This window comes from Anomalospiza imberbis, chromosome 7 (assembly GCF_031753505.1).
Source record: "Anomalospiza imberbis isolate Cuckoo-Finch-1a 21T00152 chromosome 7, ASM3175350v1, whole genome shotgun sequence".
NCBI classification, from domain to species: domain Eukaryota; kingdom Metazoa; phylum Chordata; class Aves; order Passeriformes; family Viduidae; genus Anomalospiza; species Anomalospiza imberbis.
In genome coordinates, this window is record NC_089687.1 from 1593019 (window position 1) to 1618535 (window position 25517).

At 40.2% G+C, this 25517-nt stretch overlaps 1 protein-coding gene across 23 annotated transcripts in view; it reads left to right on the forward strand.

Annotated features, from left to right (window-relative positions):
• The window catches only part of NEB (nebulin), a 102363-nt gene that overhangs the window by 43443 nt on the left and 33403 nt on the right, over positions 1-25517 (forward strand). For 22 of the 23 annotated variants that reach the window (XM_068195087.1, XM_068195088.1, XM_068195089.1 and 19 more), the window contains exons 71-112: positions 296-403; positions 529-840; positions 1722-1925; positions 2150-2254; positions 2722-2826; positions 2912-3223; positions 3528-3632; positions 3878-3976; positions 4153-4254; positions 4437-4544; positions 5358-5669; positions 5794-5898; positions 5983-6087; positions 6607-6711; positions 7560-7667; positions 7757-7870; positions 8702-8899; positions 10180-10284; positions 10685-10789; positions 10869-10973; positions 11442-11549; positions 12221-12334; positions 12775-12972; positions 13798-13902; positions 14186-14290; positions 14549-14656; positions 14928-15035; positions 15399-15506; positions 16024-16128; positions 16218-16322; positions 16501-16599; positions 16787-16897; positions 17053-17157; positions 17375-17479; positions 17730-17834; positions 18910-19014; positions 19300-19404; positions 19871-19975; positions 20189-20293; positions 22588-22692; positions 24195-24299; positions 24391-24498. In XM_068195087.1, coding sequence (XP_068051188.1) covers positions 296-403; positions 529-840; positions 1722-1925; positions 2150-2254; positions 2722-2826; positions 2912-3223; positions 3528-3632; positions 3878-3976; positions 4153-4254; positions 4437-4544; positions 5358-5669; positions 5794-5898; positions 5983-6087; positions 6607-6711; positions 7560-7667; positions 7757-7870; positions 8702-8899; positions 10180-10284; positions 10685-10789; positions 10869-10973; positions 11442-11549; positions 12221-12334; positions 12775-12972; positions 13798-13902; positions 14186-14290; positions 14549-14656; positions 14928-15035; positions 15399-15506; positions 16024-16128; positions 16218-16322; positions 16501-16599; positions 16787-16897; positions 17053-17157; positions 17375-17479; positions 17730-17834; positions 18910-19014; positions 19300-19404; positions 19871-19975; positions 20189-20293; positions 22588-22692; positions 24195-24299; positions 24391-24498 — 5349 coding nt within the window. Of the gene's footprint in view, positions 1-295; positions 404-528; positions 841-1721; positions 1926-2149; positions 2255-2721; positions 2827-2911; positions 3224-3527; positions 3633-3877; positions 3977-4152; positions 4255-4436; positions 4545-5357; positions 5670-5793; positions 5899-5982; positions 6088-6606; positions 6712-7559; positions 7668-7756; positions 7871-8701; positions 8900-10179; positions 10285-10684; positions 10790-10868; positions 10974-11441; positions 11550-12220; positions 12335-12774; positions 12973-13797; positions 13903-14185; positions 14291-14548; positions 14657-14927; positions 15036-15398; positions 15507-16023; positions 16129-16217; positions 16323-16500; positions 16600-16786; positions 16898-17052; positions 17158-17374; positions 17480-17729; positions 17835-18909; positions 19015-19299; positions 19405-19870; positions 19976-20188; positions 20294-21895; positions 22001-22587; positions 22693-24194; positions 24300-24390; positions 24499-25517 lie in introns of all 23 variants that reach the window. The other variant, XM_068195109.1, reaches the window with a different exon arrangement.

The following is a 25517-nucleotide window of genomic DNA, read 5'->3' on the forward strand; positions in this document are numbered from 1 at the left end:
TCCACAAAACTCCTGCTTCCTTTGGCAAAACCTGCCAAATACATTCCATGGAGGAGTTGTTGGAATCTGCAGACAGTGGTCTGTCTTCACAAATATTTCTGCTGCCTCTTTGTGTTTTAATTTTGCACCTACTTCAAGTCATGAGTTTTCTGTTGAGACACTTGCCAGGTTCATTATAGCAACTCTGCCAGTTTCAGGAAGCAAATGGGGCTCCCAAGCTGGTCGTTCCAAGCATGTAGGTTTTTAGAGAAGGCATTGAACTGTGTTTAATGAAGGTGATTTGTTTTCTTTACAGAAACATTACCAGAAAGCCTGGGATGAGGCCAAGGCGAAAAGCTACGACCTAAGAGCAGATGCCATTCCCATCCAACAAGCCAAGGCCTCCAGAGACATTGCCAGTGAGGTACAGCCTTCTCCTCATGTGGTGCTTGTGTCTCAGCAGAACTGAGTGAAGCTCAGGTTGGCAGCCTGAGTCTGGTGGCTGTGTCCAGGTGACCAACACACCTTCTGTTCTCTCTGCATTTCCAGTACAAGTACAAAGAAACCCACGAGAAGGAGAAAGGCCACTACATCGGGTGCCCCAGTGCCAAGGAGGACCCGAAGCTGGCGTGGGCCGCGCGCGCCATGGCCCTGCAGAACGACCGCCTCTACAAGAAGGCCTACAACGATTCCAAGACCCAGATCCACATCCCCGTGGATGCCATGTCGGTGCAGGCAGCCAAGGAGTGCCAGACCCTGGTCAGTGACATTGACTACAGGCAGTACCTGCACCAGTGGACCTGCCTTCCTGACCAGAACGACGTGATCCACGCACGCCAGGCCTACGACCTCCAGAGCGACGTGAGTACCTATAGAGATGTGTAGTTTTATTATTTAATAGGTTATAGCCTTTTTCTGATTGTTCAATGCTGTACAGTCACAACAGATCTATATTTAGACTGTTTTCTTAAACTTTTTGTTACTGCTATTATGTGCTCTTTTACACCCTTCAAAAGGATTGGTTTTATCTCTGAATTTTGTAAAACTTTAGTTGATAATATGTTGCATAATGCTTTTAGACAGGTATGATTTGGAGAGGCTGAAGGATTTGCCTTTCTTGCTTTGATGTGACTTGAATAAGAGCTGTTTGCTGCCTTGGAATCAGGTGGCTTTTGTTACTTCTGTTTGCTTGAGTCAGCTTTGAAATTTATTTAATTGGAAGAAAACTCTGTGAGGTAGCCAGTGAGAGGTTTTAGTGGCTGAATGCAAAGCAGGAGTCAGTGCAGCTGATTTCCTGACCTGGCTTTGCTGCTTATCAGTTACTCTTCCACTGCTTCAATTACAAGCTTTGGAGATGAGGTTCCTGTTCCTTGCTGTTTGTCAATTTTCCTGGTAGGCAGCTTGGAGTTTTGTTAGGACTTGTAAATTGTTGGAATTACTAGAGGAATAAGTGTTTTGGAAGGGACAGGAAGACTCTTGTAAGCTTTTAATATTAATCATCTTTAACTGCAACTCCTTTCAGTTTCTCATTACAAGGTTTAGAATGTGTTGTGTAAGAACTGAACTACTTAAAACCTTGTTGCCAGATTTAATTTTACTTATGACACTGAACATCTCCTGTCTATAAAAAGGATTCATCTGACTCTAGCTAAGTTTATATAACAAAATCTGCTTTGCATAGCTTAAAATTATTAAGACAATCATTTTAAACAATATTTTCCTTTTCTGACCATCGCACCCAGGCTGTGTACAGGTCAGACCTGGAGTGGCTCCGTGGAATTGGGTGGTTGCCCAACGACTCTCCAGAAATTAGGAGGGTGAAGAATGCCCAGGATCTCCTGAGTGACAACGTGTATCGGACCCCCATTGACAGCGTGAAGTACACCAGTGTTGTGGATTCCCCAGATGTTGTTCTGGCCAAAACCAACGCTGAACAGATCAGCATTGTACGTTCCAACCTCCCCAAAGCTGCTTCCACACTAGAAACTAAAGCTAAAGAGAAATCTCACAGCTAAAATATAAAACTGATCCGTGGCGTTTTAAGTTTAACGCTTTTCCAAACATTTTACTCTTTAGAGATGATAGTTCAGGAAAGATCTTTGGGATTTTATGTTATTGATATGTGAAATTCTGTAAGTCTGATGATATTATTAAATAACTGTTTTAACAGTCAAAATATAAAGAAGCCTGGGAAAAGGACAAGACTATGATCCACATCATGCCAGACACCCCTGAAATCAACCTAGCCAAGGCTAATGCTGTTAATTACAGCCAGGTATGTTTATCATTCTGTTTTCTCTAAAATAGTATGTGGATTATATCATTCTAATATGTTGAATCTCTTTGAATTTCATTGAAGTCTGTCCTCATACAGGGCTTGTGACATTCTCTTCCCCCTACTGAATATCCTTAAATTATTCAGCCATTTTAAAATAAATATTTGCATTCAGCTATTTAAAAATTATTAATATCGTGCCCCACCGAGGGAATATTTTCTTGAAATGGATGAGAAGCCAATGCATATAAATGTTTTCTACCCTTTTACAAACACCCTTCTGTGCTTTATAGGTTGCACAACTGGTGCTGCATGTTTCAGAGGTAACTGCGTTTATGGCTAGGAGCAGGAGTACTGCTCAAAAGATTTCATGGTATTTCAGCAAATAAATGGCTGGAAGCTCTGTTTCTGCAATGGAAAATGTCAGAGCATTCGGCATGTGTGTGATGTTTTATCTGTCTTTTCAGAAACAATATAAAGGAGCTTGGGACGAGCTGAAGATGAGCTATGATTTGAGAGCAGATGCAATTCCAATCAAGACAGCCAAGGCTTCTAGAGAGATTGCCAGTGATGTAAGTGCCAAAAGAGGCATCTCCCATGCTCCAAGAGCTCTTTCTTGCTAGCTGTTACTGATGGTGACCTCTGCTCTGCCCCCAGTACAAATACAAGCTGGAGCACGAGAAGCAGAAAGGACACTACGTGGGAGTGCCAAACGCAAAGGGAGATTCCAAAATCCAGTTTGCCCTGGACGTAGCCAAAGTTCAGAGCGAACGAGAGTACAAGAAGCACTTTGCCAAGCAGAAGACCCAGTGCCACCTGCCAGTGGATATGATGTCCATCGTGTCAGCCAAGCACGGGCAGGCCCTGGTGAGCGATGCCGACTACCGGCATTACCTGCACCAGTGGATCTGCCTGCCCGACCAGAACGATGTCATTCATGCCAGGCAAGCCTACGACCTCCAGAGCGATGTAAGTTCACCTGAAAACTACCCCTTAACTTAGTCCTGTATTGCCTCTTCTTACTCTGCTTCAGCTCTAAGGAGTGGCAATCTGTTCCTGAATTCAGGGAACTCACCTTGCTCTTTGTTAGAGTTGCAAAGTGTAGGCCACTTGTAAATTGCCGTGGTTGGAGGGTGATAAATTCAGATGTAGTGCTCAGGTTGGAACTACTGCTCCCCTTTTAACCACTGGATTAAATGCTGTTTTTCATGAATCTTGCTGGATTGTCCAGGGAAGTGTAGGTAAGAGCATGGACCCTCTTTTGTTTTCCCAGGCTGTTTATAAAGCTGATTTGGAATGGCTGCGGGGAATCGGATGGTTGCCAAATGATTCCCTTGGAGTCAAGCACGTCAAATATGCTGGAGATCTCTTGAGTGAGGTAACCAAATGTTTTTCAATACTAAAATTTTCTTCAGGGGTATTTGTCACTCAAAGTATTTTAAATGGTTTAAACAATAAGGTTTTTTTTCAAATGAAAAATGCAACTGCAGTATATTCACAAGATTTATTGTGTATGCAGAGGTTTTTCTCCATGAGAACTTCCCTGTCTTGTGTATCTATTCAGAATTGCTGTATTAGGCATCAAATATTCCAGGGTAATGTGTTCTTCTCTTTCTTGTACAGAGGAAATACCGCACGAAAGCTGAAACTCTCCCATTCACTCCTGTGGCTGACAGAGTTGATTATGTCACAGCAAAGAATAGCACTGAAATCCTCAGTGATGTAAGTTTGCTCTCAGTGTCTGGGCTACATTTGACTTCTGTGATTCTGTATTTAATGTGCTTTGTCTAGTAGCCTTGCCAATTCAGGGGTTGATTTGTTATTTTGTGTGTAAATTATGGTGTTTTTCCCAGTTCTTTGGTGGTGCTACAAGGCAGACATTTCTTTCTGTGTCCTAGATTAAATACCACAAAGAATGGAATGAGGCCAAGACCAATTATACTCTCACAGATACACCACAGCTGGATATGGCCCGAGAGGCAGCCAGAATTCTAAATCAGGTGCGTGCTCTCTCCTTGACAGCTTCTAGTCACATTTTTGAGGTATTTAGAAAACCTGCCTTAATGATAACAACCTGAAGGAAGGATTTGTTATCCTTGTACTTCCCTATAAATTACATACATGCAGTAATCGTTATCATTGTAGTAGTGTTGAATTCCTCATCACTTTTTATTTCCCACAGAATTTGTACAAGGAAAGTTGGGAGAAAGAAAAAGCCACTGGTTACCTCCTGCCTCCTGACACGGTGCAGATCTCTCATGCTAAGCACTCGAGTGATGTCCAAAGTGAGGTAATGATTCTTCTCATTAGGAAGATGAATGCTTGGAAGCCTGAAATGTTATAGGCCTTGAAAATTCCCAAACAGACTTAGAAAGCTTTCCATCTGGCGTAACATCCAGACTTTTCATGGCCTATGAATTCCACTGTCCTCCAAATAATTCAGCCATCTTTGTGATTATGGGCTTTGGAGATACTAGTGCTGAAGGTCAGATTCCTTCCACATTCCCTCTCTCCAGAAAATCAACTGAGCTGGATTTCCATATTTTACAAGTGTTAAATACGTGAAGTGATACTATGATTATAACATATATGGCCCTGATTTCACTTTTTGGAGTATCAAAACCTATAGGCCAGGACACACTTTACATTTAAACATTTGCATAATGGATCTTGAAATTATTACATGACCCTTATTTGGAATAAACATTTTACGTCAAAACACGTGTGACGTAAATACCATAAATAAGCACTCACTCTTCAGACAATCTCAAATAATTTGTTGCCAAAATGAGATTAAATGCACTTGTTAGAAAACATTTCCTAGCAAGTCTTTCCTCTTATGTTAACAATACCTTTTACTGAAAATGGGGAGTATATTAGACTAGAAAATGCTGTATTTTGAACTGGAAGGCTTATACAAAGTAATGTTATTGTTTGTGACTAGATTTTTATCTAGTCATGTACTGAAAACCTAAGGCTGCATTTAACAACTCCCTGTCTCATCTGCTCTCTGTGTTGACAAAGCTGAAGCTGTTCCTAGGTTAAAACCAGAGTGGGTACAGCCAGAGCTGATTTTCTCTGTATTTCTCCCCTCTCCCACCAGCTGAAATACAAAGCTGAGTATGTCAAGCAGAGAGGTCACTACGTGGGAGTTTCCAAGATGAGGGATGACCCCAAGCTGGTGTGGTACGAGCACGCGGGCGAGATCCAGAATGACAGGCTGTACAAATCAGACTACAACAAAACCAAGTCCAAAATCCACATGCCTTCGGATGCCATGGCAGTTGTGGCAGCAAAGGAATGCCAGAACTTGGTCAGTGACATTGACTACAGGCAGTACCTGCACCAGTGGACCTGCCACCCTGACCAGAACGACGTGATCCACGCACGGCAGGCCTACGACCTGCAGAGTGATGTGAGTGATGGGGCAGCCCTGCCAGGTCCTTTCCACATGGCCTGGCCTAAGGATTTTGCCCACAGCACATCATCTGTCCTGAGTTCAGTAATTTCTGTCCTTTTGCATTTTCTTTCTGGTTTAGAATATCTATAAAGCTGATTTGGAGTGGCTCCGTGGCTGTGGTTGGATCCCTCTTGATTCAGTGGAGCATAAGAAGGTTAAGAATGCACAGGAACTGATAAACAAGGTAAGAGAAAATACTTCAGCAGTTCCACAATTAGCACTTCTTTCTCATGCACAGTGTTTAAGACATTATTTCACCTCTTTGCAGAGAGCATACACAAAAGAAGCTCTGGAGAACTTTTCCAAGTACACCAGCGTGGTTGACACTCCTGAGATCACTTTGGCAAAGATGAACTCTGTCAATCAGAGTGACGTATGTACTTTTTTTAAAATAAAAAAATAATAGAGAAAAATTAGGAGATTATTTAATTGCTTTTGCTAACTTAGCCCAATATATTTGTATGTGCACCTCAATACTAACAGGCTTTCCTGGGGTAAAGAAGTTTAATAAGAAATGATAGGAATGAACAACATAGTGTTGCTGTCCAAATAATTTAACATTTTCCTGTAGAAGAATATGGCATGTCCCTGACTTAGGGTTGGCATAGATTTTTCTTACAGAAGACTAAGTCCTGTTCTTGAACAGTTCATGGAGTTCCTGGTGTAGCTAAACTGTATTTGCTGAGCAGTATATTAAATTTTTCATGAATACCATGTGGATTTTGAGGTGGCACAGTAACGTTTGCCTGTGTATTACAATGGTTGGAATGTCCTACACAACATTATTGCTTTATGACACAAGAGAAAAGTAATGTCTACTGCTAATAGATGGACTAATGGGAAAAATGTATTTCTCCTGTGGAATTAACACTGTGCTTGATTTCTTTTGTAGCTAAAATACAAAGAAACATTTAACCAGGAGAAAGGCCAGTACATTGGGTCTGATGATACTCCTGCTTTGCACCACGCGAAAGACATGTCCTTGCTCCACAGTGAGGTGAGATCCCATAAATACCAGCCTTTGAAATGTGGGGTAGACTTGAGGAACCGTTCTACTCTCAGTAGTGGCACTAGGGAGGTTATTTAATCCCTTTTTTCTTCAGCTTTCCTGTTTGGATCATCCTGGAATCAGGGTGATTTCTTTCCTTATTGAAGTGGTCTCAAAGGACAGCTGTGTAGTGCTTGGAAGTCATAATGGTGTGATAAAACCAAATATAATTCCATCCAATAATATCTTTGGAGACTACTGATACATTTTGCATTTACTTTTTTTATAATAAATGAAAACTGTAGATGATTTACATAATTAAGCAGTTACTTTTGAGTAGTCTCACTGATTTTAATGAGAAACCTCTGGTTTTTTCAAATAGAAGTGATTATACTCATTCGTATGAGGAGGCACTTCATAATTTAATCTGAAGGTGAATATATTTAATATTTAACAAAAAAGTATTACGAAAGTGCCATTGAGACTAATGTTTCTTTAATAAACACCAATATTTCTTGAAGACTTTTCACAGTTTTGATCGTCTATAAAATTATCAATCTCAATTCTATACTGCACTTTTAAACCTGAGCTCATATCTATATTTTGGATATTTTTATTATCCTTCTGGTATAAACATAATAAAGAAAGCAGAAATCGGCTCCAATTTGTGCTCAGGTAGCTTCCTGAAGTGAACACGTGTCCTGTTTGCCTTATTCTGAATGGCTGTTCAAAATGGACACTCTCCATTTAATTTAGTAGGAACCACTCTGTAAAAATATTCTGTATTCCATGTTATATCCCATGTGTGTATCAATGGGAATTTTTCATCAAAATCTGTGTGTGCTTTGTTTGTCTAGAAACATTACAAGAAGGCCTGGGAGCTGAGCAAGCCCATTGGGTACACTCTGGATGAGAAATATGTTCCACTTGTGGGAGCCAAACATGCAAACCACATCAACAGTGAGGTCAGGAGGGATTTCCCATTCTTTCCCTTTTTCCCCCCAATATGTTGTTAAGAATGAACATTAAAATTTCCACATGAATTTTTTTTCAGCTTAAATATAAGGAAATATATGAGAAGCTGAAAGGCCATTACCTGGCTGGGAAGGATATTGGTGATTTCCCCAGTGTCATTCACTCCCTGGAATTCCAGAAAATGAGGAGCGCGGTAAGGAATGAACAAGTCTGGAATATTTTCCATTTCCTTTATTTCACTATTTATTTCACTGATGAAATTCACTATTTCATTACTTAAACATAAGTAGTGCAAAGTTTAATAGAACTGTAGAATCACAGGATCATTAAGGTTGGAAAAGACTTCCAAGATCAAGTCCAACTAACATAAATCCACAATAATATCAGTAACAACTATTTCAACATGCTTGTCTTCCCTGAAGGCTAATTTTTATATGTGGGTTGAATAATTGAATTTAAAATTATTTAGGAGATTGAAAAGGGATTTGTTTAGCTATTAGAAGTACTACAGTAAGGAAAAAAAAACAAACTTCTGTTTCAGTCTAGGGATCTGAGCAGTAAAAAATATCAAGTAGGATTCATTTTCTTTACAAATAAAAGTGTAAATTTTGAGTTGAAATTGGAATTTAAGAACTGGAAAATTAAATGCACATTTGGTGTGTTGCTGTTGTCAGCACTGCACATGCAGGGCACAAAATCAGTGTAATCCCAAATATTCTGTCTTTAATTAGATGAAAACCATGTGTGGAGCATGAGTTTTTTAATCCTGAAGACTTGTTAGTTTTCTCATCAGCTATTAAAACTGCAAGTGAAGGTAATTGCTGTCCTTCCAGATCTTTGTCAAAATAAAAGGTGATTAATATCCAAGTTAAGATTTCTATCCTGTTGAATTCCATGGGAACTTAGCTACTAAATCCAGGAACCACATCTCAGATTAAGCTGCCACCTTTTAGTCCAAAATCCAGAGTTATACAGAAAATCACTCCCATTTCCTCTCACCTTTTCCCCAATCTTTGCTTTTCAGCTGGCTTACAGAAAGAACTATGAAGACACTAAGAAAAATGTCCATATCCCAGTTGACATGATGAACCACGTCCTGGCCAAGAAGTGCCAGTACATCCTGAGTGACCTGGAGTACCGCTCGTACTTCCATCAGTGGAGCTGCTCCCCTGAGGAGAACGACGTGATTCACGCCAGGAAAGCCCAGGAGATCCTGAGTGATGTATGTTTATCATTTATTCAGAGCCACAGATTAGGCTGGCTTGGAAGAGACCCATCAAGGTCATCCAGCATCTCGGGGTCTGGGTGTTGGGATGACCCCAAGAGTGTAAAAGTCCTTGTTTCCCAGCCCGTGCAGCCAAAGGAGTCTGAATGCGCAGGGTCAGCTTCTCAAGGTTGTTTATTTTCCCTTATCCAGAACATTCTCTCTCTGCCCTGCTGAGCTCTGTCCAGCAGGTCGGCCATGGCATTCTGTCTGCCCTCAGGGCGGTGTTCACATTTTATACCAAAAACTCCATGTGCCGTGTTTACAGTAACGTGCCAATGTCTGTCATTTATGTCAGGCAGTGTGTCTGTACCTTAAACCAACAGAAAAGTGTCACCATCACAGCAAGACATGGAGGGCAAGGAGAAGGAGAAGAAGGTCGGGACACACCCAAATCCCTCCATCTTGTCCCCTTGAACCCCATTCTAAAAACCCCAAAATTCTACTTTTTCACCCTGTGTCAATTCACCTATCACACCACTCAAACCCTTGTGGCTTGTAACTCCTCATACAAAGCTGGCAGCTTTTCCCATGGGTTAGAATCGAAGCCACAGGTGTTTCTGACTTCGTGCCAAGGTCTCTGAGCCCCCTGCCAGGGTCTGGAGCCAGCCAGGGCAGCCAGAGGGATGTCCTGGACTCTGACACCAGCACACCCCCAAAAATCCCACCAGGAGCCTGAGGGCATTGTCCAAACCCTTCTAAACCTGTATGAGCTTACTGAACCCATTTGTTTGACATTATAGCAGCCTTTCCCATCATTGTTCCCCCAAGTATCTTCCATAATATTTAAATATTAAATTAAATAAATATTAAATTTATATTAATGGAACATGAAAATTCATATTTACATATTAAATGATTATGACTTAATTAATTCATTAATATGAATCAGGAACCATGGCCTTGGACTCTTAGTACCAATCACTGCAGTGATCCTTATCTATTGTAATTGGGAATGCTGGAATTAGCACATGGGCCAGGACAGCATCCAGAATCCTTCTGGATCCAGTGGGTCTGGAAAAGAATTCCCCTTGTTTGTTGGGGTTGTATCAGCCCACAGGTGAGAGAATGGTGCTCATATTCTGCAGGCAGTGGTGTCCCAGCTTGGGCCAACCAACCTTCCCAGTAAAATCTGAGGGTGTGTGAATTGCCTGGCTTAGTACGATGCAGAATTCCTTGGTTTAATTGGCAGAAGGTAAATTTCTTCCTAACCTAATGTTCTGTTCACTTCCATGCAGTCTGTGTACAAAGATGACTTAAACTGGCTGAAGGGACTTGGATGTTACGTCTGGGATACTCCACAAATCCTACAGGCTAAGAAATCCTATGACCTGCAGAGCCAGGTAAGTTTTCCTTAAGTAAATAAATATTTATGTGTTTTTTTCTTTCATTTGTGGTTCACTGGGGTTGACATGCCCTTGTCCAGAGCTGAATGAAGTAATTCCTGTTACATCATAAATATTTTGTTTAAACTGTGAAAATACAGTCTTGGAGTTGCTTCTGGAGAGACATCACTTGTGTTACTGGAGGAGGAGAAAACTTAGGAGAATGTAAAGACAGCTGTGGTTTTTAATTTCATTATTCCTTAGTTCATACTGGTTCTAAGTATTTCTGTTTTATGACCTGTCACTTTCAGAGTTGATCCAACTGAGCTGTAATCTCTGATTTCAGCTGTGATTTTAAAGGGGGATTTCCAGGTCATTTTCAGCACTAAAGAGTGTTTTGTTGGTTTTGTGTCCCTAGATTAAATACACCTCTGCAGGGAAGGAGAACTTCCAGAACTTCAGTGTGGTTACAGACACCCCTGTCTATGTGACTGCTCTGCAAAGTGCTGCCAACGCCAGTGAGGTGAATCCCCACCTTTTCTGCTCAGGATTGTCCTTCTGAGCGTTGAAACAATTCACTAAACCCAGCTTTCATCCTCCAGGTGAAGTACAAGGAGGAATTCCACAAAACTAAGGACAAGTACACAACTGTGACTGACACAGTGGATTCAGAAAGAGTTCAGAGTTTGAAAAACCTCTATAGTGATGTAAGTGTTTATACAGAATTATTTTTCTCTTAAGGACCTTTAATGTGGGATTTTTGTTTTATTTTGTTTGTTCATTGTTTGAAGATAAACATCCAAACTGGGAGCTTCTCAAAGCCAGTGCTGAACCACTGCACTACTTGAGCTTGGGGAGATATTGTATTTCAGGCAAGGGTCATATTTTCCAATTGTAATGCCAGTCTTGGCTAAAAAAATGGAATAATAAATAGATTTCCTTTATAAAATTACACCTGAACAAAATTAAGACCTCATATGAGAACAGAGACGTGAATAGTTAGAAAGCATTTTATCACCCTTTACATGCACTTGATATCAAGTGTCAGTTAATATCTTCTTTACAATACTTTGGTGTCCTAATAAAAGCAGAAGGGCTTTTGATTTGTGTTGGTTGTTGGTAATTATTTACAAGGATTATTTTTCCACTCACACAAACTTTCTATTTCCTCACAGAATCTCTACAAGAAGGCCTGGGATAAAGTGAAGGCCACCAGCTATGCACTGCCCTCAGATACTGTAGCCTTGGCACGTGCCAAAGAACTGAAGCACAATGCAAGCATCGTAAGTGAATTAAATTCTTTATTTTTTTAAATCACAGCAGTGATTAAAAAAATTCTAACAATTAAATCCTTCAAGCCTTGCATCTACTATAGATATAAATAATTTTGAAATCTTAATTTTCCTTCCCCTTTTAATTGGGATATAATATGTATCTGTAGATAACGATTTTTCTCTGATAGTCATTTGGGTAACAGTCCTTTGTGGCTTCTTGTAATAGGGAAAAAAAAAAATCTTTTTTTTTTAGTAATCCAAACTGAAAATGTTACATTTTTACTAGTCTAAATTGCATGAGCATCCAGGTCAGAAAAACACCAAAAATCTTTAAATGATGCTTACTAAGTATAGAAAACATCTTATGCTTTACTGAAATTAGAATTAAGAGAGACCACTCCACAGATCTCTTTAAATTAAACAGCTGGAAGGATAAATGAGTGCCTTAATCTACATCTATTAATTTTTAAAACCCTCTAGTCAGTTGTTGTTTTACAACCTGATTGTTATGATGTGCTTTCTTCTCCATTTAAGACAAAACAGAAAACTAAAATCCTGGTTTAAAACCTTTCTCCACTTGTTGGACTCAACCTTTTGCTTAATGATGATGAATTTTGCTCCAAACCCACAAGTGACTCATTGGAGTCAGTTAATTGTTGCATTTCTTTGCTTGTGCTCAGGTCAAATACCGTGAGGAATATGACAAGTTCAAAGCCCTGTACACCCTCCCCAGGGGTGTTGAGGATGATCCCAATACAGAAAGGTGCCTCAGAGTTGGGAAGCTCAACATTGATGTAAGTGTTGGTTCTGGATGTGTGTTTTCCTGATAAAGCCATGCTTATCTCAGCAGCAGCCACTCAAGGAATCCCCATGCCTTGATCCAGACATCCCATTCCCACGTGCATTTGGCAGTGTGCAGTATTTGCTAAATTCTAGAATACAACCGTAAATTTAAGTTTTAACTCAATTACTGCATTACCTGCATGGGCAAACCTATAGGGTAATATGGGTAAAATAATCATCTGCCTCCTTGTATCTCATCAGCACAGTGAAAATTGAGCAAATCACATTTCACCTCCCTTGTTGGGGCTCTGCAAATTATTTCTAGAGCAGGGCCGATGTTAATTTTAGTCAGGACGAAAGTGATCTCTCTCCCACTGACATCCCATGACTTCCTCCAAATTTATCAACAATTTATTCCTCAGCTGTATCAAACATTGCTTTAACTCCACAGCGTCTGTACAAAGAAGCCTATGAGAAGACCAAAGCTAAGGTGCACATTGTCCCAGACATGGTGGACATCATCTCAGCCAAGGATGCCCAGAAGAAGATCAGCGAGATCGATTATCGCACGCGGCTCCACGAGTGGCTCTGTCTGCCAGACCTGCAGGTCAACACCCACGTGAGAAGAGTCACCGACCAAGTCAGTGATGTGAGTCCCCAGATCATTTGTTCCTGGCTCACTTTTGAGAATGTTCCTTCATTTGTGCTCTGTTGGAGGAAATGATTTGGCAAAAACGTCGCTGGAATGCTCTGAAGTTGCCACTTGACTTCATTTTTGTGACGCTTGGCAATAAATGGATCATTGAGATGGGGCTTATTTGAATAGAATCAGAAAATCCCACAGTGTTTTCAGTTGGAAAGGACCTTAAAGCTCATCCAGTTCCACTCCCTGCCATGGAACACCTTCCACTACCCCAGGTTGCTCCAAGCCCTGTCCAGCCTGGCCTTGGACACTTCCAGGGATGGGGAATCCACAACCTCTGTGCAGCAGTTTCAATAATTTCAGTGTTAATGGTGTAGGCATTTGGGTCATAACATTACAGTTCTACCCTGTCAGTAAATTGTCCTTTATTTGGTTGCACGAGGTGTGGAAACTTTGGAAGTCTGAGAAAATCCTGGTTGGGCAAAGCTTCTACACACTTGCCTTGAGCAGGTCAGTCCAGGAGTAGGATCTGGCAGTAAATCAGAGCCCAGTAGGATGTGCAGGTGTTCTGGTTTTTTTTGGTTTTTTTTTTCTTTAATCACTGGATTTTTAATTTATTGCCCAATTTGAAGCAAATGGAACAAAAATTATTTAAATTCCTGAAGGAATTGTTTTGATTTTCTCAAACAAACAAACAAAAGCCAAGAAAAAAAAAATCAAAGTAGTAGAAACCTTCCTTGCCTTCATTTGACAGTTGTGTTTTGGAGTGATTTAGAAAGAAGGGATTAGGTCCTGGTGGAATTCTTACAGGTTCCTTCTCTGCTCCCTTAGGTTATCTACAAGGACGACCTGAACTGGCTGAAAGGCATTGGCTGCTTTGTCTGGGACACTCCTGAAATCCTCCATGCCAAGCAAGCCTATGACCTTCGCAGTGATGTGAGTGGATAACTCTGGGTTTGCTTCCAAGTCTTCTTTTTCACTCCACTGTGGCTTTACTCCACTCCAGGTGTAGTCTGGAAAATATTATTTATCCTTCTTGGTTGAAGGATTCGTTAAATAACAAGCCATAGTTCCAATATACTTTCTGTTTCAATGCTGGTTCACTAATAAAGTAGCTCAGTGATGAAATGAATAGTAAATACAGTAAATATGATAATACAATAAATTAAATTAACAATTACTAGACCTAGTAATTAGAGCTCTTGCTTTCTCTCTGCAGATTAAGTACAAATCTAAGGCAGAAAAAATGAAGAAGGACTTCACTGTGGTCACGGACACTCCTGTCTATGTCCAGAATGTGATCAGTGCCTTGAATTTAAGTGAAGTAAGTGTTTCTCTCACCTTCCAGACAATATTCCAAATGCTGTTACCTCACCAGCTTTAGAAATGGGACTTTTATATGTTTTTTAATAATTCAATTTTAATCATTTTTGGTTATCTACACCTTATTGTAGACACAATCACAAAAATAATTAATTGCCTGAAGCAAAAAAACTTTAATCCAGCGTTTTTAGGAACAATTCCCATTGTATGAAAACAAAACATACTGTGAGAGAATGTGACAATTATGACTTTTCCCCAGGCTGTCTATCGAGGTGATTACAGGAAGAATGTCCAAGGCAAGATGATCCCCACTGATAAAACAGTGGATCTGGAGCGGGCGTACAATGCAAACAAAATACAGAGTGAGGTAAGTACAGAACTTCAGGCTCCACAGTGTTTGTGATGCTGAAAAACCAAATTGTCTGCTTTTAGCTTTTCAGGTGAAGCTGGATGTCACTGCTCTGAAATGAAAGTGGGAAAATATCCTCATTTGAGCTATAAAAAATGCATTTTAATGCATTTTTCCCCCAGGGATGGGGATCTTTAGCCAGTTGTGATGGCGAGATTTCCAGGATGGAGGGATTTTCCCCTCAAGTACTGCTGACAGTTGTACAAAGTCTTTCTCTCTGCTCTTGCAGAATTTGTATCGCTGGGCTGGTGTGAATGCTCTGCCCACTGGGTACAGCCTTCCCACGGACACTCCCAACTTCCAGCATGCCAAACACGTCCAGCACATCGGCAGTGATGTAAGTCAGGCTCTAAATCCTTCCAAGTCATCCTTCTACACCGTGGCAATGATCAGCAGCCCCAGATAAGGGACTCTCAGCTTGGGCCTTTACTATCAAAATAGAAATTTCCTCAGCATTATGCAAATACCTTATTAGATGCAAAAAAAAAAAAAAAAAAGTATTATATTATTGATTTTGTGCCATATGATAAAGGGAGAAATAATTATGATGCATGGTGTATTTAATTCTGGTACAGCTACATCTCACTTGTTTTATCTCTAAAAATCTGTCTCTTTATACGGCATAAATTGCTGTCAGAGCTGCAGTGTAGCCAGAATCATAATCGAATTTAGTTTCTGTGTGGTCTTGTACTTCTTATAGCTGAAATATAAAGAAGCCTATGAACACATGAAAGCCAAGGGCTACACCCTGGGACCTAAAGATGTTGGCTTTGAAAATGTGAGGAAAGTCAATCAAGTCATTAACGAGGTACAGTAAATATATGTATTTGCTTTCAGTTGTATTTGCAGTGCCCAAAATATGTATAATGAGAGTACATCGACTGCTGAGTTGTCAGATCCCTCTTCTTTGAGGCTTTTTAAATTACTTAGAGAAGTATCCATCAAGAATGGTGAGGATCATTGATCCAGGCTGAAAATGTTACCATAATATAAAACTACAGCCTGATTTTATTAGCTGTGATTAAAGTTGAATAGAAATTATTGTATCTGTATAAAATTGGGTCACAGTAGTTTTGGGTTTTATATATCTTTACTCACTTCTTTGATCATTGGGTTTAAAGCCATGAAAATTAAATATAGGTATTTACATGTTTTTAGGATTACAGTCTGAGATTTCCAGAATTTATTGAAAACAATTAATGGAAAATCTTTGCCTGGGTAGAAAACAGTAATTTGTGTAAGAAGTGCTTGCACTGTGCTGAACTTCTTAGCCTTTTCAAGGTTTTGAGCTGTGTTAAAATGCAGAATGTTGTCTCTTTTGACAGAGGCTGTACAGGGCAACCTACCACAAGAACAAGGACAAGATTCACACCACCCCTGACACGCCCGAACTCCGCCAAGTCAGAGCCACCCAGGAGGCTGTCAGCGATGTAGGTGCCTTCCTAAGAGAACAGCTGAAGAAACTGAGATTATCCCCTGACCAAACAGGTGAAATGCTGTTTTGTTCCTTGCTTTCCAGCTGATCTACAAGTCAGATTTCTTCAAGATGCAGGGCCACCTGATCTCCCTGCCCTACACCCCTCACGTGCTGCACTGTCGCTACGTTGGGGACATCACCAGTGACGTAAGCAGCCGCTGCTCCCACACCTGCAGTGAGGCCAAAACCTCTCTGCTGGGAGTGGGGCTGGGTTTCTCTCACTTCCTTTCTGTTCTGTTACAAAAAAATGCTTTCTCACTGTGTTTAAGGACTGGAGATTGAAATGATCCCAAAAGTCAACTGTTGAATTGAATTTCTCTCGTAGAATAAATACAAAGAGGACCTGAGGTGGCTGAAGGGCTTGGGTTGCTTCCTGTATGACACTCCTGACATGGTCCGTGCCCGTGAGCTCCGCAAGCTCTGGGTAAGACCTTTCCCCTGGGAATTGAGCGTGACAGCAATGGATTTATTTCTGTGCATGCAGGAAGTGAAACAGATGAAAATGAGCAAAGAATGAGAGAATTTTGTGTCGTGCAGCCAAGTCGTTGTTTCAGAGCACTGTTGGGTTGCTCTGTAAAATTTCCTTTATTAATACTGCTTTTCCTTTCCAGTCCAATTATATCTACACAAGTACTGCCAAGAAAATGTGGCCTAAAATCCAGGTGGTGTTGGATACTCCTGGGTACAGAGCAGTGCAGGAACTAAAAACCCATCTGAGCGAGGTAAATTCTGTTATTTCTGCACAATTGTGTAGCTGGAATTAACCCCTCCCTGTGTTTTTTACTGGAATAGAGGGGATGTTATAATTGCAATGCTGTGACTGTGCAGCTTCTAAACAATAGCAGAAGAGATAATTTCTGGACCTGTCTTTTTCCAGCTGGTTTACAGAGCTGCAGGCAATGAGCTGAAGACAAAATACACTTCCATCCTTGATACACCTGACTTCATAAGAGCCAAGACAGGACAAAAAATACAGAGCCAGGTGAAGAAATTGTGCTGATATAAAAATGAATCAGGGGATCCTTCTTACTGTATTGTTAAAGTACAGCAAGAGCTTTCCAGGCCTTTTCCAAGCAATGTAGAATTCCTAGAAATTGGAGGTTATGTTTATACTGAGATTTTACAGCTGTTTTTCAGAGACATAAGGTAGAAATTAGTAGAAGTGTGGGTTTTTTATGATTATTTTCTTTTTGCTGCAGTACTTGTACGTGGAGCTTGCCACAAAGGAGAGGCCCCACCATCATGCTGATGGTCAGACTCAAGCCTTTGCACATGCCAGGAGTGTCAAGGACATGATCAGTGAGGTAAAACCTTGTTTTCTAATTTGCTGCCACTCTGCTGAACTCTTCAGAAGTTTTATTTCTAATTTTAGTGGTAATTTCAAGGCTCAAATCGGTTTAGCCTTAATTTATTTTTCTCTGTCTTAAATTCCACATTTCCTTTGTAAGTTCTGGTGAAATAAAACATTCTGAAACATGTTTTAGCTTTTTTTGCAGGTTGGCAAGTGCTTCTAAAATTGCAATGATGACTTTTCCTTCTTGCTGTCTCTCTTAGAAAAAGTACAAAACCCAGTATGAGAAGATGAAGGACAAATACACCCCTGTCCCTGACACCCCAGTGCTGATCAGAGCCAAGAGAGCCTACCTGAATGCCAGTGATGTGAGTACTCCAGGAACACCCCCCTGCTGCTTTTCCTCGCATTCTCCATGAAAAGAACAGGAAAAGTCAGTGGGGAAAGAGCATGCAAAGCACAGAATATCTCAGTGTCCCCCATCAGGGAGGTCTCCTTATTTACATGTCCATTTCCATCTGAAATTAGGAACACTATTAAGTTTTGATTTGATTCCACTGCAATGCCTTTTTTTCTCTTCCAGTTTTTAGAATTCATTTTCATTTCCCATTGCACTGAAGTGTGGCCATACAGCAAAGTGAAAACAGAATTTAAATAATTTGCTTACACGTCAAGTCTCCAAATAGAGCAGACTGGAGTGAAGTGATTGATGCTGGGGCCAGGATAAAATCACTTTTATCAGCTTTTTCATCTCAGTTTTGTGTTAGAAGTAAACTGCTCTGTCACTGGGATTGTGTTCATTTTTTAAATTCAGAAGTAGATAAGAGAGGAAAAATTACCAGAGCTGCTGCACAGGAGGTTGTTAAGGTGAAATTGATTTTTTTCAAGCGTGGAATAGTTATTTGGGATTTAAGGCAATTTAAAAATGCTCATTTGTGAGAGCTTTTCCATATATTTCAGAACCAGCAGGATGTGAAAGGATATGTGCAGGGCTGGTGCTTTGTTCTAGGGTTAATTTAGTCTTACTGCTCTAAGAGTGATTTTTAAATAGTGCCAAGGAGCATCCCAGCTCTTCTGCACATGGGAACTTCTCCTCTGAGAAAGTCTGGGATGATCGTCCTGCTTTCTTCTAGAGGAGGGCAGGGAAGATTTTTATGCCAGAAGTGGCACCTGTGCTATTCTAGAGAGCACTCCTGTGATGCAGGGATGTTTTTTCCTCAGTCTGAAAGGGAATTGGGTGAAAGTCTCTGTAGTTTTCACCACAAGTCTCAGTGAAATTACAACTGGTTGTAGGCAACTGCTGCCTTCTAAAATTCCTCAGGGCTTGCATTGGGGTGTCAGACAGCAACATATCCCTGGGTATCATTCCTGAGAAGTGAGAAATTTAACTGAAACATTTCCTGGCACATTAATCCCTTCTTTTGTGGGTTTTTTCCCTCCCAGCTGCGCTACAAAGAAACCTTTGAGAACACCAAGGGCAAATACCACACCGTGAAGGATGCTCTGAACATTGTCTACCACAGGAAGGTCACTGATGACATCAGCAGTGTATGTACAGCATCTTCATTCCTAATTAGTGTTTGGCACTTAATAACCTAAAATAGGCCACTTAGCCTTTTGTTCCGTTTCATTATGTCAAATAATGAGGAAAAAATCAGCTTTGTCAGTGTTGATTTCTCTCTTTCTCTGGAATATTGATTGCTTTGGTGTTACAAGTTAATCTCATTTCCACTCTTTTAGTTCTGCTGTTTCAGGGGGAAAAAAATGGAACTTTTGTGTTGTCTGGAGTGTTCTCTTCGACTGTTTTACTTAATTCTTCAACTGTCTCTGCAGGTGAAGTATAAGGAGAATTACATGAGCCAGCTGGGAATCTGGAGATCCATCCCAGACCGCCCCGAGCACTTCCACCACCGCCTGGTCACGGACGCCATCAGTGATGTGAGTTCCAGCAGCCCCTGCACGGCCCAGCAGGAAAGGCCAACGTGGTCTCAAAACGAACCCAAACATTCTTTCTCAACAAAGGGAAAGCAGCTGGAGTTTTTCAGTGATTTACAATCTGCCCCGGGGAACTGATAGAATCTACAACGGCAGCACACCCCCCTTGTCAAATTAGCAGACAATTTTAATTAATTTCAGTTGTATTTGCTTGGATCTGTTTAGCCCTGTAACGACCTTTAATTGTACATTTCTGTACATACACAATAACCCCTTACCTGTACAATATTTTTAATTCACACAGGAACTGCAGCAGCTAATGATAGATTATGTGTGTGAATAAACAAAAATGGGAGAAACTAATTTATTTTATGATGGATGTAACTCTCTTTGCCACACCTGGTGCTGAGGTTTATTTCAGTATGGATTATCTGCTTAAAACCGAGTCTTTTTTACTTCTTTTCTAAAGGTTAAATACAAGGAAGACCTGGAATGGCTCAAAGGCACAGGCTGCTATGTGTGGGATACTCCAAGTTTTGTCCTGGCAGAGAAGAATAAAGTGCTCTACAGTGGGGTGAGTGACACACCCTGAATTGTTGCAGAATGTTTTTGGACGTTTGCTGTCCATTTACAACAATCTGTTGTTGGTAAAAAAGTTAACTCACAAATGCAATAATTCCACCTTTTTTTTCCCACAAGTTCCCTCTAAAATCACATTTTCATTGCCTTACCCTTCTTTGGACCAACATGGGCTGGGTTTTGTGTATTTGATTTTCTTTGGCTGCAGTGTAAGTACAAGGAGAATTTTGAGAAGACCAAGTCCAAGTTCAAGTACGTGGCTGACTCTCCAATCAATGAACATTTTAAATATGCAACTCAGCTGATAGATGAGGTGAGTAAAGATTTCTGTAGGCTCAGCCTTAAGGAGTGGGTCTGTGAGTTAATACAGAGTTGAAGGTTGTCCTTCCTTAAAATCAGGCTTAAAGATGCTTTAAGATCAGAATAAAGTCATGAAGGACAAGGTTGTTGTTCCTCTGAGTGTTAGGACAGAACAGGTTTGCAGAGTCTAGAAAGTGAAATCCCCACCCCTGTTCATTAATTTTTCATGGCAAAGGAACGTTTCCTTTGCTGACTTAGATAATGCTGCTGGTACAGTAACCCTGAGTGTTGGTTTCCATCTCATAAGGCTGTGGACAGAATTCCAATTGCTTTCCTAAAACATTGGTAAAATCTTTATGGGTGTTTGGAAGACAGAGTTATGTCTGAAGTTTCCACAGCTCCTTTAATTTCAGTGATTTTGCCTGGAATTTTTCCACTCCACAACTCAACTTTTTCTTATTTTCCTCCTGTAGTGCTAAAGAAACAATTGACACAACCTAATAATTAATGAACACCCCTGGGTTTAAAATTCAAATCTCTCCTGGAGTTTGTAGGATTAGTGCTCTACACCCCAGGACAGATTCCATGGAGAACACCACGTTCAGGGTAATTCCCATCAGTTTAGAGTTGGAAAAGCCCATCAAAATCTGATGCTTTTCAGTAAAGAAGCAGATATTTAGATATTTATATCTTATATTTCATTATTTTCACCGGCCATTGTGTCATATCATTACTTGTCAGTTAGTTTATTACTGTGTTACCTGCTTGAGGTAAGAAAAGCTGTTTCACATCAAATGCCTGAATTTTTATGAAGGTTTTTCGGTCTTACTATTGTTCATAGAGCAAATAAGGAAAAAAATTATTATCAGAAACATAAACAGATGAAATTTTATCAATGGGAGCTCCATATATTGAAATACTTGCCTAAATATCTTCTGTTATATAAGTGATGTTTTTTTAATAACAACTCATTGTGTTCTCTTTGGACTCAACTCAGGAATCTACAACACAAAGTTGCTTCTGCAGTTACTTTTCATGGAGAAAATCAGTCATAAAATTGCTTATTGGAAGAGTGGGATAGAGACATAAAATTGCTTATTGTAGGCCTTCCAGGGGCAATGTAGAAATGCATTTACCATTTGGAAATATTCTCCCTCTTCTCTTTTTTTTGTTTTGTTTTGGGTTTTTTTTTTTTTTTTTTTGGTTTTGTTTTGTTTTGGAGTTTTTTGGTGTTTTTTTTTTTGTTTCAGGTTTTTGTTTGTTTGGGGGGTTTTGTTGGGTTTTCTTTTGCTTATTTTTTGGATTTTTTTTTGTTTAGTTTTTGTCAGGTTTTTTGTTTGGGGTTTTTTTTTTGTTGTTTTGAGTTTTTTTGGTTTATTTTAAAAATTTATTTGGGGTTTTTTGTTTGGGGTTTTTTAATTGTTTTTTGAGGGTTTGGGTTTTTTAAAAAATTTGTTTGGTTGGTTGGGGGTTTTTTTGTTGGTTTTTCTTTATTCTTAATGTATTTTTCTCTTTTGGACATGACCTTCAACCCCAGCCTGTACAGAGGCTGTACCAGTGACCTCTCTGTATCTTAACCCTCTCTTGTTACGCTGTATTGTGCTATTCTGAGCAGAAATTATATAAAGCAGCCTATGAGAAGCTCAAAGATAGGTACAGCGTTATTGTGGATGATCCCAGGAACCTGCTGGCCAAGTGGGGCAGCACCCTGAGCAGTCAGGTACTGTGGGGGCACCTGGAGCAGCTCTGTGTGCCACCCTCACTCCCAGCAGTGTCACAGCCCTGTGGTTTTTGTGGTGTTTCTTCACTCTTCACTCAATCTCCATCCTGCCACCCAAAAAGGAGCCACTTTTTGTGTGAGCTGCTCTGTCCACCTGTCCTGTATGTACTTCCATTATTGTGCATCAATGGACATCAGGAATCCCATCCCTCCAGAAGCCACTGCTGAGGTTTTAAAAAATGCAGAATCAAGCATTTATTGGTTTATTACCTCTCTTTTCAAATCTGCTTACTCATTTCTAGATAAAGCAACAGGGACATATTTGCCCTAATCTCTAATTTACTCTCATCTCCCCCCAAAACTTCATAACTTCCTTAATGTGAGAGCAGGAAATTTTGTTAATATTTATCCTTGGCAGTGTTAAATGTGCAGATGTGAATTGTATGCACATGTGGATGAATACATGCAGCACCTTGCCTAAATCTCTCCACTCTCCAAGTGCCTGGGATCTAGAGCCGTGTCATTGTTCATGTTGTTCATGTTGTTCATGGGTCTCTCTTGTCCTTGGTTGCCATTTGCATGGACAGAAAAGCTATAAATCCTTTGCCAAGATGCTCCTGCAGCACGGATGCAATGAAATTCAGAGGCCAGATATGCTGACAGCACTCTACAACACATACCTGTGGAGCCAGGTAATCTGCAGAGCTGCTGCTCTAGGACACTGTAGCTGCTTGGACTTGGCATATTTACTGCTGCCTCTATTTCCATGGACTTCAGACCCCAAAGCTTCCTCCGTGTGCTTAATGCTGGCTGTGGTAAAATAAAACAGAATATCTGAAACAATGTTTGCTGTCTCTTGGCCATCGCTCAGCTCAGGCTGAGCTTGTCCCCATATCTCCTTTGTTAAAAACAATTGGTATGAATTCCACGTATTTGTATAAAAAAGCAATTTTCTATACATTTCAGATATTGGATGTTAGCTCTTCCTGGTATTTCCCTAACCCAGTTCTCATTCTGACACCATTTCTTGACCTGGCCACCTTTGATAACCCCAGTTCCTTAATTCAGGAAGGACAGGATGGATTTGCCAGGGAGATTCCAGCATTTATCTCCCACTGTGCCCAGAATGGTGTCAGACACAGAACAGTTATTTCTGCTCTGAAATCACAGCTGCTGGCAGTCAGCTCACCCTTTGCTGAAAGGGGAAAAATCATTCCTGATCGTGAATTAGAATACAAATGATAGACTGGAAACAATTCTGTCAGAGGGAATTGGAATTTGTTATTGCCTATGCCAATAGTGACATTTTTCAGTAATAAATTACTGAAGGTCTTTCAGACATTTTTGTTCAATTTTTCTTTGGATTTATATTCTTTCACTAAAAACTCCTTGCAGGTAACTCTGAGTATGTTTGAATTTAAAAAAAGAAGTGTCTGACCTGCATGTCCCCCTGAGTTCACTCCGTGTTATCATTGATTATTTGTTTATCATTTTTCATATTTTGTCTGTCACAGTCCCATTTCAAATACATGGGTTTATTTTCTGAAAAAGGGTAGAGCATGAAAATTCTTTTTAAAAAAATGTATTCTAACCTTTTCCAGCTGCCTTGAGGCTGCCTACAGTGAATTTCCCTCCTTGGTGAACCTGTTCTCACTTGGTAAACTCTGTGAAAAAAGGTTTAAAAAGGTTTAGAAACCTGAGCAGGGCAAGCTGAGCCTTAAGAAAATCATTACCAAGGCACAAATCCTGCTGCCAAAGCCTTGAAAATATCCTGGCATTGGGATATATTTGGTAATGTTTTTATCTCCTGCTGTGTGAGATGATTTACATTTCTCTTCTCTCCGATCACAGAATCATTAAGGTTGGAAAAGACCTCCAAATTTCAACTGGATATGAATATTTAAAAATGAGATTTTGTCCATCATGTAATTTAAAAGTCTCTGGTCTGCAAGGATTGATTTTTTCAGCTCAGACCTGGAGATTTTAGCTTGAACTAACCATAAAATGAATCAGACAAACAAACAGGCAGCCTCCTGGCCAAGGAAGGGGTTTGCAATTCAGCTCATGGTGCATGTTCTGCTTTCTTTGGCTTTGTGGGAGGGTTTTGCAATTTTACCCGTGGATATAATCCCACCTCTGGTAGAGGTTTTACCCTGCTCTGTGTGACTAACCTAGAGCCTTTCCCCATCTCCAGATTCAGTACAAGAAGGACTATGAGAAGAAGAAAGGCAAATATACCACAGTTCTGGATACTCCAGAGTATCTACGGACCACAAAGGTCAACAAGCAGATCAGTGACGTAAGTGTGGACCCTTTGGAATGGGACAGTCACCGCCAGGGAATTCCCAAGGATTCCAAGGAATAACCCCAGCCCCAATTTGTCCCTTCAGATTATTTACAAGCTGGAGTACAACAAAGCCAAGCCCAAGGGCTACACCACCATCCAGGACACGCCGATGCTGCTGCACGTGCGCAAGGTCAAGGACAGGATCAGTGACGTGAGTGGATCCTCTGTGGCACCAAAAACACCCCAAATCCACTTTTTAACTTGGTAGCCCATGTTTGTAACTCCTTTGTAATGCTGTCAGTGCAAATCATCAGCTTCTCAGACCATATTGGTCTGTAAAACTCTATCTGCATCCAGTGCTCTTTCAAAACCCAGTGTTTTAGGAAATCTTTCATAGAATTTTCTTTTTGAGCTCTTGGAACATTTTTTTGGTTTTTTGCTGGGACAAACCACCCCTCACTAGAAACAAAAGCCATGAGCTGGAAGTGGTCTCCAAATCTAAATTAATTTGGAGAGTTTTTTTTCTGTTTTCTCTTCCTCTAGGCTTGAATAAAATATTTCGTGTATTGCCGTGTTTATTAATTTCTTATATGGATACTGTGAATATGTAAGGTAAATTCTCTGATCTAAAATAAATATGTTTTGATTCTGGGGCAATAGAAAAGTAAGAAGGAGAGAGAAAGTAATATAGAATTTAGGACTCCTGCTCCAATTCCTTCTCCTACCCTTTCTCTCTGTCCTTTTTTTCGTTGTTCCTTAGGTATCCATAAATGAGGATACTGAAACTTCTGAAACTCTGTGTAGTACTGTCAGAATAAGTAGCCTGAATCTCATCCAGATGCTCCATGGGTTTCTACATGATTAGTAAATACAGGAGGAAAAATAATTTTTTGTTTTATTTAATTTTTTATTTAATTTATTCCAGGAGGAATCAATAATTTTTATCCAGATACTAAAGTGGTTCATTGAGAAACAGAGATGTGAAGGACATTTTTTAAGCTCCAAACTGAGTGCTGAGATTCTCTGAAGGAGTTTTCAGTTAGTGTAACTATCAGAAAATATGTTTCTTCCAAGGATTTCTTTTTGCTGCAAAAATCTAGAAATATTAAGAATTACTGGTCGTGAATAGATTTTGTTTAATCTTAGTCGGTGCCTCATGGTGAGTTAAAACTGCCTCATTTTCTATATAAAGAGAAGTGCTGCTGGAGAGGACCCTCCTTTAGGCAGGTG